Raw genomic sequence first — 12,443 nt, 5'->3', positions numbered from 1 at the left:
AATGTTTTGTATTACCATCGCTTCATAGATGTCACATTTTCCTTTATGAAAGAGTGAAATATGATCTTTAAATTGTTTTTTCATTGCATTTATAAACAATCAAATTGGTGAACATATCTCTCTTTTACTGTGCTGTTGTTCCCGTTGAAGAAATGAATCTGGCACATGTGAGTTCAATGGAACTGGAACAATTTTTATAGAGGGGGTCAGGGGTGCTGGAACTAGGGTTGCTGGTGGTGCAGCAGCATGGCTTCCATCATGTACAGGAGTTACAGTTTTGGTCAATGGCTTTCAGCACCCCCACTTTAAAAATTTTGGAGGGGCTTCTAATTCCCTCACCCCTGTTTGAGTTGCTTCTGGTAGTTTGAGTCCTGGTAGGAAAAACTAAACTTTTATGAGTGTTTTTTTTTAAAATATATTTTTCTTTAAATGTTTACCATTTATTTGAAAATAACTCAAACTCAGAGAAGCTAGACACATTGGCTCACATTTGGAGTACCAATCATAGCGTTTTTCTATAACTGATGTGTTTTCAGTGGCGCATTAATTCCTTCATTCCACTTGAGGAAGTTGACTGGTGCAGAAATGAAATATCTGAAAATGAGTGTTCGATAAATATTCTTCTCCAATAGCTTCAAATATATTATCATTACAAAATAATTTACCTTAATGTGTGCATTTTTCACATACAAAAATCTATATATATATATATATATATATATATATATATATATATATATATATATATATTAGGCAAGATTTACTGAAATCATTTTGTAAACAAACAAATATCATAACACTGAAGATTTCAGTTTGGGGCATAGTTATACTTGTTTCTAACCATTTAAACAGTTTTTTGTAAACCAACATTCATTGGTGCAAAGTTTATGTTTCTGTGGAGTTTTTTTTTAACCAGCATGGCCATGATTCAGTTAACACACTTGGATAGCAGAAATACTATCATCTTGCGAAGCAGACTTACCAGCACTGTCACCACACGCAGCACCACTCCCCGCATGTTGTTCTCCAGTTTCCTGTCTGTGAGAGTCCCATTCAGACCAGTGACTGGATTCCAATTACCAAGCTGTAAAACAACAAGGAACATGTCAGTGTTAAATGGCTGTGTAACAGTGGAGAACAGGATGTGTGGGTATTCTCTGATACTGACAGGCAGGAGACTGAGACAGAGGTTGCAATTGCCATGTCCCGCAGATCTTATTCAAACACAACACTCAACTCACATGATACTACCAGTGATGGTAACTCACAGAGAACATCTATTAGGATGTAGAAAGAGCAAATATAACACTAAAAAAACTACCAATAAAATGTGCCATGAACACCCCGGCGCCCCTCAAAGGGACCAAGAATCGGCAACAGTGGGCCCGAATAGTGTGGAGAGGGTGACAAGAGCTTGTTGTTGACCAGGCAGGTGCAGCTGCAGGCAGAGGTGCAGTGATGTCTGGTTCACCAAGTCCAGTTGAAGCATTTGCTCACTAAAGCATGGACTTGATTTAGGCACTACGCTGCAGGCACTTTCATTAACTGTTTTGACAGAAACTATACATTATTGATTTTATCTGTGCCTCAGCGAGTCGTTAATATGCAATCATACTTTGTAAATGTGGCCTTGTGTGTGAGCTAGTTTCATTGTTTACTCGTGAGGCTTATAAATTATTTACCGACGAGGGTCATGGCTGTGTTAGTATCCAATCCCCATATAACTCAAATAAGCCGTTTGTGGCTATTCCTTGGCAGATCAATTTTTAAAAAATCAACTTTGTCTTTCATTAAAAAGTGATTATACCCATAATTTTCTATTACTGATAGATGCCTATTTCTCCATGGATATTAGCAGAACATTTCAATCATCATTTGTTTTGTACTACCTTTGAGAGCTTCAGAGCATACCGCAAACAGTTTCCAGAAAACCATGCTAATGCCACTGGTAAATTAAGAGACTCAACAATCATAGAATCATCACTTGTCCACCAATACACGGATAACCACTAAGGCCAATCTCACTCTTTGACATTAACAATCAATAGTTAGTCACTATTCTAAATGGAAGCTACAGTATAGTATACCAGACTTATATTACCTGTGGTTCAGCTGTTAGTAAACAACTAGCAGCTTCCGCTAATGATTAACTTGCTTTGCAGCCAGTACGATTCTTGACACTGATGACACTGCTGAGGTCTAATGAGGTAGGAAAGGCATACTTTTTTAAAACTAGTTTTACCAGATATCATGTTTTAAAATGAATGTACATTTTAGCACTGTGTTTCTTTTCAAAACTTCACATTTGAGACTTCTATACGGTAGTGCTTAGAAACAACCACTTTAAGCCTACATGGCACACATTTCAGCACAGCATTCATAATCATTAAAAAAACTATTAGCTGTACTTGGTTTCCACCCACGTCATTTTACATTATAGACCTCTCAATAAAACATATGATGAGGCTGTTGAACTTTACTGGCAACTTTGAATGTAAAAACTATTGAAGTAAAAATGTGTGTGACTTTAAAAGCCTTAATTTTAAAACAGTGCAATTCAGAATTACATGCTTGCTTCACTTGTATTGTTTTAAGTTGCTGTTACTGTAATATTATTTGTTAAAGAGAAGCTCATAATGGTAATTTAAATGTTTCTTACTCTACTTTTCTTTGGGTCTCGTTAGTTAAGCTGCCATTCTGAATAAGCTATTCTACTTATCTACACGTCAGGATTTTTTTTTTCAACAATGTTAGTAACTTATTACAGTTCTGTTTTGAGTATGTTTTGGGCATTCATTTTTGTATGGCTCATTTGTAGACATGTGCATGATTCAGGGCAGGAGCTAGAGCTCCACTCCTGTTCTGTCCTGACCAGGGTTAGACTCTGAAAGAAGTGAGTGGACTCACAAGGGTTAAGCAATGGTGCACGTTTTCCGACCCATCAGGTCTCCAGTGAGGTCCAGGGGCAATAGCCCCTGTGGATTGTTTTTCACATTTGCAGTTAGTTTTACACCTAAAAAGATGAAGAAATGAGCTATAGATAAGGCTGTAAAAAAATCACCGGCCATGAATTTGTTGCAGAAATTGCAAGTTTTAACACAGATCAACTTTTTATAGTTGCCTCAACTTTTGATGTGACTATAAGGATTATATTTTTTAGATGTAATTTCATTGCAAAATAATGCTGAAAAATAACAGAAAAAGAAACGTCACTCTGACATTGTCTTTTGCTAGTGGGGGATTGGTATGCCTTGTAACCCTCTCTAGCCAATCAGTGATCACCTTTCCAGTTGCTATGGTTAGCAATGCAAAAGAAAACTGTGGGCCGTGATGCAAGTACTGTATTTACTTATTTACTGTAAAATTTTGTGACTGTAGGTTTATTGCCGTTTTGCAAACACCGTAAAGGCTGTTCAATTTTGTGAGTGAGCTTTTACTGTTATATCAGTACTGTGTGTTATGCGTCATTATTGTTAGCTGCAACTATTCACTTGTATTAGTGAAACACAGTGTAAAATGTTTTACTTCAAATGGTGACAAAGAGGCAGTCTTAAGTACTTATATTCTGGTCTCTCTTGCATGTTTTTTTCTTATTGTTGTTTTTGAACAAATGAACACACAACTTTAATACATGGTGGCTTAACGTCTCGATAAAAAAAAAAAAAAAAATCACAAATTTCTTTATAGCCTATATATATATATATATATATATATATATATATATATATATATATATATATATATATATATATATATATATATATATATATATTATATGGGGAGGCTGGGTCCATAAAAAATCATACAGTTAGTTAGATAGGGAAATATTTATTTGCATGTGAATCATTATATTATGTGAAGATTGACGTTTTAGGCTACCAATAATCAGTATACTAACGAACGCCTTGAACTGGAAAATACTGCCAATATCTTTGTTGGGTAGATTTTCTATGGAAGGTTCTCAGCCCATAATAAAGAAAAGGAGACTCTCACTCTCTAAACTAGGAGGGCTATCCTTACCTGCACTTGAGAAATATTATTTGGCTGCAAGTCTATATTCGGTGGAATACATTTCACAAATGTTAATGTTGGATGTGATCACATGAAACCATTTAGAAAACAATCTGACTGTTCACTTCCCCTAAATGGTCCACCAAAAAATTGTTTAAGTATTTCAAATAAAAAAAAACAGCTATTTTGCATACACTACTTGTCTGGTATAATTAAAAAATGTTAGAAGTATTTAAAACTGGAGGAGAACAAATATATTTTGTTCACAAAATAGAAAAAACTTGGTCGGGTCAGGGTTAGGTTACTGGAACTTCAAAATGTTAAGGAGGTTTGGTGGTCTAGTGGTTGAACAACGGGTCTTGTTACCTGGCAGTTAGTGGTTTAATCCCAGCCACTAACACTCTATGTGACCCTGATCAAGTGACTCCTTTATCTCCTGCTGCTCTGTCCTTTGGATGAGATGTAAAAAAAAAAAAAAGAGGTTCTATTTTATGTGACTTAACAGCAGCAGTTGTTGATGCATAGTTCACCTAGTCTCTGTAAGTCACTTTGGATAGAAGCATCTGCTAAATGACTAACTATTATTATTATTATTATTATTATTATTATTATTATTATTATTATTAATAATAATAATAATAATAATAATAATAATAATAATAATAATAATAATAATAATGGCATAGTGTTATCCTTCGGCATAGCACAGTTAGACACAGACACAGTACAATACAGAAAAGGAGTTTTTTCAAATAAGACAAGTCCTGAAAAAATCTTTCATTCGCATTATACACCAAAGTGTATAATGCAGCAGTTTGTGTTACTGGTAGCCTACAGGCTAAAGTAAAAAGATTTTACTAATTCACTGTACACTGTATAGGCCTACTCTACAGATTTATATTTTTACATGATGTAGTGTGTAGCCTACTCAAAACACATTAGTGTTATTTCAGCCCAATGACATTTAAAATGTGCGATTTTATTATATTGTTTTTAAACCTGACACCTCCTTATGTTGGACAAACATGTCTGGTTTAGCGAGGGGCTACTGTGTAATTATAAAAAGCTTTTTGGGGGTGAAGGTGGGGCCCCCATTATAGAATCTATTTATATACATTATCCTTTGGGCACCCTCTGCTGCAGCAAACCACAACTCCCACTGGTTATTTGAACATTGTTATTCCACTCTTGCAAAGCTAGAGATCTTGTTACAAAAATTTAAATTATTCTCTCTTTATGGCTTCTAATATGACACATACAAGTGGTGCAGCTCATGTAGGACCTCGTTCTGTTAATTTTGTGAGCTGGAATGTTAGAGGGCTAAATCTCCCAGTAAAGTGAAATCACCTCCAGCAGTTTAAATTTGACATTGCATTTCTTCAGGAACCCTGTGGCAGAGCAAAGCTCTGCCCTTTTTTAAATTGGCAGGGATGGGGTTAATTTCCCCTACCTGCCTGCCCAACCCTCAGGTGGCTGGGGTTGATTAGTTAATTAGATAATTAGTTTAATTAATGATCAATCAGCGCCCAGCCACCTGACATAAAAGGAGGCCTCTGCTTCTCATTTAGGAGGAGGGAGCTGAGGAAGCAGGTTGGTGTTTGTGGTTTTGGTGATTTTTGAATCCAGAGAAGGCATTGCCCAGCCTGGAAACCTTAATTTTGTAAGTTTTGCTTTTTGATTGCTTTATTTGTGTTTAAATCCCTTTATTTTACCCTTGTGCACTTTATTTTTGTGTTTATTTATAATAAAATTAGTTATTTTTTTGAACTGCAGTCTGTCTCTGGGCCTCTATCCACTCGCCAGCCTGCCACAAACCCATTTATGCACCTGTGGTGGAGTGTCCCGCCCCTTTGATTATTTTGTTATTATTATTATTATATTGTTTAGGTGTGGGCGGTTGAGCACCGCCCATTTGATTTGATGTTGTGTAGTCGGTGGGGATCGGGTTATACAATTATGCAATCTATGACCCATGGCACTTTTTATTTCTATTCTCATGTCCATATGACTTTCTCCCATATAAACAGCTTGCTTATTGATAACAGCCTGCTCTCCTCTGTTCGGTCTTGCACCTATCACGGCATTGTTATTTCAGATCATTCCCTCCTGGTTTTGGAATTCTTTTACCACCCCAGCCCTGACCTTTGCTCCTTGGTGCTTCAATTCTCTCTTACCTTCAGACCAAAATTTTGTTTAGTTTATTTCTAACAAAGTATTTTTTTTTTCTAGACATCAATACTACTCCTGAAGTATCCTCCTCTATATTATGGGAGACCTTAACACTTTAAGGACCAGGATCGTGTTAACACGATAATACTGAAGTGGCTTTCAAGGACCACGGTCGTGTAAACACGATAAAAAAAAAAAAAGCACTTTGATTTGATGACTTACATAGCCACCGTGCTTTGAAGTACAGGTTTGAAACACATATCACTGGATAGGTGAGGGACTAACGCTCACTCCCTGATAGTTTATTTTTGTGTGTGATGTCACTGAGAGGAGCATTTATTGTCTAAAGAGCGGAGAAAGTTTTGGCAGCGTGGAGAGGAAATACATCACAGCCTGCTTCAGAGAAAGATAAGAAAGACATGGGGGAAAAAAGCTGTAAATCTGATGTATTTGATAGTTATATTAGGACATTTATTTTGTTTTGGGTTTTAAAATATACATATGTCTTTACAACATGTACACCACCAGTCAAAAGTTTTAGAACACCCCCATTTTTCCACTTTTTATTGAAATTTAAGCAGTTCAAGTCCAGTGAATAACCTGAAGTGGTACAAAAGCAAGCAGTGAACTGCTAGAAGTTTTAAAAAAAAAAAAAAAGTTTAGGTTACCAAAAACTGAAAAATAATGTGCATTTCAGAGTTATACAAAAAGGCCTTTTTCAGGGAACAAGTAATGGGTTAACAACTTACAGCTGTTATGCAGCAATGGAAGCAAATTAAGCCTTGAAAGTTGATGCTAACAATTCCTACAGGTACACTTTTGTTGATTACTTACAAACCGTCTGTCTGTATAAAAACAGTGTTGGAACAGACTGTGTTACTACACCCTCTTAAGCATTATTTGGACAGTATTGTACTGCAGGAAGTAGTATATTGCCATCATAATGGCGAGAAAAAGGCAATTAACAAAGGGACAGACAAACCATTAATCCTTAAAAGTGTAGGTCTTTCCTTTAGAGAAATTGCAAAGAAAGCCAAGGTGTCAGTGAGTACAGTTTCCTACACCATCAAAAGGCACTTGGAAACTGGAGGAAACTCTGACAGGAAGAGGTCTAGCAGACCCAAAGCCACAACAGAATCAGAAGACAAGTTTCTGAGAGTCAACAGCTTGTGTGATAGGCTGCTCACAGGACAACAGCTTCAAGCACAGCTTAACACTGGTCGAAGTAAGTCTCAGTTTCAACAGTGAAGAGAAGACTTCAAGCTGCAGATTTGACAGGTCACGTGGCAGTAAGAAAGACATTGCTAAGGTGGCAAAATAAGAAAAAGAGGCTTGCCTGGACCATGAAGCACTACCAATGGACTACTGAAGACTGGAAGAAGGTCTTATGGACCAATGAATCAAAATTTGAAATCTTTGGTTCATCACGCAGGGTTTTTGTACGCCGTCGAGTAGGCGAAAAGATGGTTCCTCGGTGTGTAACACCAACTGTCAAACATGAAGGAGGAAGCGTGACGGTCTGGGGCTCTTTTGCTGGATCCAGAGTCGACGACTTGCACAGAGTGGCACCCTGAACCAAAACGGCTACCACAGCATTTTGCAGCGCCATGCAATACCCTCTGGTATACGCCTAGTTGGTCAGGGGTTCATCCTATAGCAAGATAATGACACAAAACATACCTCCAGGCTATGTCAGAACTACCTTAGAAGAAAAGACGGTAGGCTTCAAATCATGGAATGGCCAGCACAGTCTCCAGACTTATTCCATCGAGCTGTTTGGGATGAACTGGACAGAAGGGTGAAAGCAAAGCAACCTACAAGTGCAACGCATTTGTGGGAACTTCTGCAACAGTGTTGGGAAGAACTTTCCAAACAATACTTGATTTCCATTGTAGAAAGAATGCCACAAATGTGTTCGGCTGTTATATCTGCAAAAGGTGGCTACTTTGATGAGTCAAAAATTTAGATTAAATTGTTAAACAAAATGATTCTATAATTTATTTTTTATCTCCAATTGTTTATTTGTTCTATGCTTTAATTTCAGAGTACATTGAGACATTAAACTGTGTAAATTTCAATAAAAACTGGAAAAATGTAGGTGTTCTAAAACTTTTGACTGGTAGTGTATAATTATCAAGAAATGAGTGGATATAAGCAGATAACTATAGTTATCAGGTAAAAAATCCATCCATCCATTGTCAATAACTGCTTAATCCTTTACAGGGTCTCAGTGAGCCAAAGCCTAACCTGGCAGACACAGGGCCCAAGGCAGGACTACACCCTTGATGGGATGCCAGTCCATTGCAGGGCACCACACATACACACCCCAAGGGCAATTTAGAGTGAACAATCAACCTCACCAGCATGTCTTTGGACTGTGAGAGGAAACCGGAGTACCCAGAGAAAACCCACGCAAACAGGGGGAGAACATGCAAACTCCACACACACAGAACCCCTAGGCCAGATTTGAACCCAGGACCCTAGTACTGTGAGGCAGCAGTACTAACCACTACTCCACTGTGCCACCCCATCATGTAAAAAATACTTCACGTAAAAAAAAAAAATTATGTTGAAAAAAAACGAACAAAATGCTTGGCTGGTTTCTGAAGTACTTTATAGTGTTCCCCGTTTCCAGGATGTTACTGAAAGAGAGTCAAATGTAGCCAAAAAATGCTTGGTCCTTAAAGGGTTAAAGGCCTTTCTATGAAGACAAATAATTTCATATACTGTCCAGGCCAACAAACGCCGTTACATAGGCTTTTGGAGCTGTCTGACCTTTTTTCAAAATTGGACCAGTGCTATGCTAACTCTCCTACTCCCAATCTCTATAAAGAGTGATTGGCCTTACAGACTGAAGTTGAATTGCTAGCTACAAAACATGCTGAACAACTGCTACACATAGTTACGTATAGGAATATGGTGATAAAGCCAGCAAAATTCTCACACACCAGAATTTGGTGAAAGATACTGAACAACACAAAATGACTAACTGTTTTAAAATGTTCTATTCAACCTTTTATAAATCTGAACCTCCCGTAGATCCATCGTTCTTAAACTTCCCCCCATTAACACTAGAACCGCCGGAAGCAATCATTTTGACGGGTACATTTTAAACAGCTTCCATATGAAAATGAAAGACAAACTATCAGATACAACTCAAAAGGTGTATTCATGAATATCATATCTAACATTTGCATAGCAGAAACACCATATTTAAAGGAAAAAATAAACATAAAAGGCTTTATTTTCAAAATTAGCACATAACGCATAACTTAAAAAAATGAAAAATTATAATAAAACAAACATTTGAAAAGAAAATATTGTGTAGACAGATGTAAACTGCTATATGTCCATACAAAATTGTAAAAACTAAGTAACTATTTACAAAAATAACATAAGGCTTTTTTTCTCTCACATTATCGCATATAACGCATGACTTCAAAAAATGAAAAACTATAAACATTTGAAAAAAAAAATAGTGTAGAAAGCTGTAAACTGGTACATTCAAAATTGTAAAAACTAAGTCATTATTTATAAACAATAACAAAGAAAATAACACAATTCCCATTGTGTAACGTGAAACATGGAAACATACTGCAATGTATCCCACATATTAGCACAATCCACACAGATGTCACGTTTATCAACATTGTTGTGTGCATTTACCACATACTACTCTTTCACACTGGGCACAGATATCAGAAGCTTAATTTGTATTGCATTTAGTTACCTGGCATTGTTTTATGTTGCATGCGTCTCTTGGTGTGCACTGTATCTAGGTTGAGCTGCATTTCCCTGCCACTTAGTAGTTTTCTGATGGAAATGTTTCTGCCAAAGCTCTGTGGCTAGCATCAAGATAAAATCTCTCCTACCGATATTTTCCCCTTGTACAAGACAAAGTAATTAACGGCTGCCATGTCCAGTACATTGTAAAATACAGCAACTGGACACCAGTGATTGCTTTCACAGAGTATTAAGTTTTGTGCAGATGGTGGAAACTCTCCTCGCTTTGTTTACTGTTCCAACCAGGCTGTTTTTTTTTTTTTTTTCTTCAACTGTTTTGCTAATTACAGTGAAAAAAAAAGTAATTTGCAACATTCACCCATTTTCCCAAGCTCAGTTACATCAGCCTAAGTACCACATTGCCACCAGGTCTCTGACCAGCTGGGCGAGTTTCATCTTCGCACAGGTTTGATCCCAAATTTGGCAGCTTTGTTTGGCATGTATTGTGTCCACTGGCACCGTGCTTTTGTTGGAAACAAATGCTTGTCCGTGTAATGTTTTACGTTTAGCTTGAAGCAAGCAATATTGTTTTCAATGGAGTCATTCCTGGCAAGTCAAATAAATCTGCAGTTGCTTTCAAATCAAAATGCAAAAATATGAAGATATCCCGAAAAATTATTTCATAGTAATATTATAAGTCAGCAAACTATATATGCTGGCGTAGACAGCCAGACGGCAGTTCTCCAAGAAACTGATAGAACTAGACTTCAAGAGCAATATTCTATTCAAATACACACTGCTGTAAACTCAGTGAAGGTAGAGATAACAAACTGGCTTGTATACATGCAAAAAAATAGCATATTGCAGGTTATATTAACAATAAAAACATGTATTGTAATTAGCTGTCAAAATTAATACTTTTGGCGGTTCTAGGTAGAAGAACTTTTATTTTTGCGATTCTGACTTTCAAACGCTGTCTTGGTATTTAATACATGTATGTATGAAAAGTCAAGAACAGACATTCACAGATCTTTAACACACATAGTAATTTAAATTTTAAATGTGAAAACCATCAAAATGACTACCTTGGCAAGCCAAAGATTGCCTAATGGAATTAATACCCATAGACAAAATACCCAAGCAATTGGCAAAATGCTGAGTGGCAATTATCCTGGACCCAACGGCTTTCCTATTGAATTTTATTAAAAAAAATAATCTTTACAACTTTCTCTACAAGCTTTATGTATTCTGATTCCTTTTTGTCTGCTTCCCTCCCTCAGTCTCTATGCTAAGACTTCATTAATACTAACAAACAATAAATGACCCCCTCAACTGTGGCTCATGCTGCACCATTTCTCTTCTTAATGTTGATGTCAAGATTCTTGCTAAGGTGCCTGCTCGTCATTTCGAATCTGTCCTTCCTTCTATAATACCTACTGATCAGACTGGGTTCATGCAGAATAGGATTTTTTTTAACCTTCCACCTCCTGTGTTCCTGAGGTTCTTGTATCATTGAACACCGAAAAGACCTTTGACTGAGTTGAGTGGGACTAGGGTGACCATACGTCACAATAATCACAGGCTTTGTCCAGTGTCCCGATCAAGGTACTATTGGGGTGTCATTTGTCCTGATTTTTAGAGTAAACAATGAAAACCTGGGCGTAAAATGTGACATTTTTATTTTTTCATTAGGAAATTTCAAATATGTGGCTGCTGTACTGTCTTGTGGTGCAACAGCATACTCTACTGGTTTAGGGCGTGTTGTTTGAGTGAGTTGTTTGCAGCTATCAAATCACATTAACCGGGACTCAAATGATGTGTCATGTGTTTTTCTTGGTGCGTGCGCCTGTGCATATGGTTTTAATGGTGAAGTGTCATGATGGCTGGTGTTGTTGATGAGCATGTCACTAAAAAGCAACAAAGACAGAGCAAGTACTGAATGCAGTGGGGGGAAAAAATTGATTCATTCATATGCTCATGGTCAAGTCATCAAATTAGGATTAGGGTTATAATTAGGATTTCACTGACATTTTGCAGACCTGTTTAAACATTAAATACACCTAATATTTCAGAGCAATATAAAAGCCTAAAAATAGTGGTACTTGCTTCCTTACTAAAACAGAGTGCTGTCATTTGTTAAAAGGCAAGCATGCAACATCTCAACAGTTGCTGCCGACATTGTGCCCATACATTGAGACGGCACGTCTGCATCCACTGAATTGGTTGGAATTCGTAAGGCAGAGCTTTGCCAAGTTATACAGATGAGGACATCAATTAGAAACCATCCCAAAACTTGGTTACCCAAAGGTATCTGGCATTCTTTAATAAAGTCCATATATGCAGCACATTCATTGTCATGTTATTTGTCCCATCCAGGAATTTATTTTATCAGTACCGAGTCAAAACAAAGAAAACGTGCCTATTCGGGTCTAAAGTTCCAATTGCGTTTAAAAAGCAAACAGCAGGTTGTTTGAACTGAGGTAGCTATGCTTGATTTTACCTGTAGCGCTGATTTAACTTGGGTAGAACCAACACAGGAA

The 12,443-nt window shown here is 37.0% G+C and overlaps 1 protein-coding gene across 1 annotated transcript in view; it reads right to left on the bottom strand.

Moving 5' to 3' along the window:
* LOC121298802 (glutamate receptor ionotropic, delta-2) overlaps positions 1 to 12,443 on the bottom strand; it is a 611,129-nt gene that overhangs the window by 147,900 nt on the left and 450,786 nt on the right. The window contains exon 9 of the mRNA XM_041226028.1: positions 983 to 1,084. Coding sequence (XP_041081962.1) covers positions 983 to 1,084 — 102 coding nt within the window. The remainder of the gene's footprint in view (positions 1 to 982; positions 1,085 to 12,443) is intronic.

The sequence above is a fragment of the Polyodon spathula genome, chromosome 2 (assembly GCF_017654505.1).
Source record: "Polyodon spathula isolate WHYD16114869_AA chromosome 2, ASM1765450v1, whole genome shotgun sequence".
NCBI classification, from domain to species: Eukaryota; Metazoa; Chordata; class Actinopteri; order Acipenseriformes; family Polyodontidae; genus Polyodon; species Polyodon spathula.
Note: the sequence above shows the minus strand (reverse complement) of the source record. Positions and strands in the feature narration are given on the sequence as shown.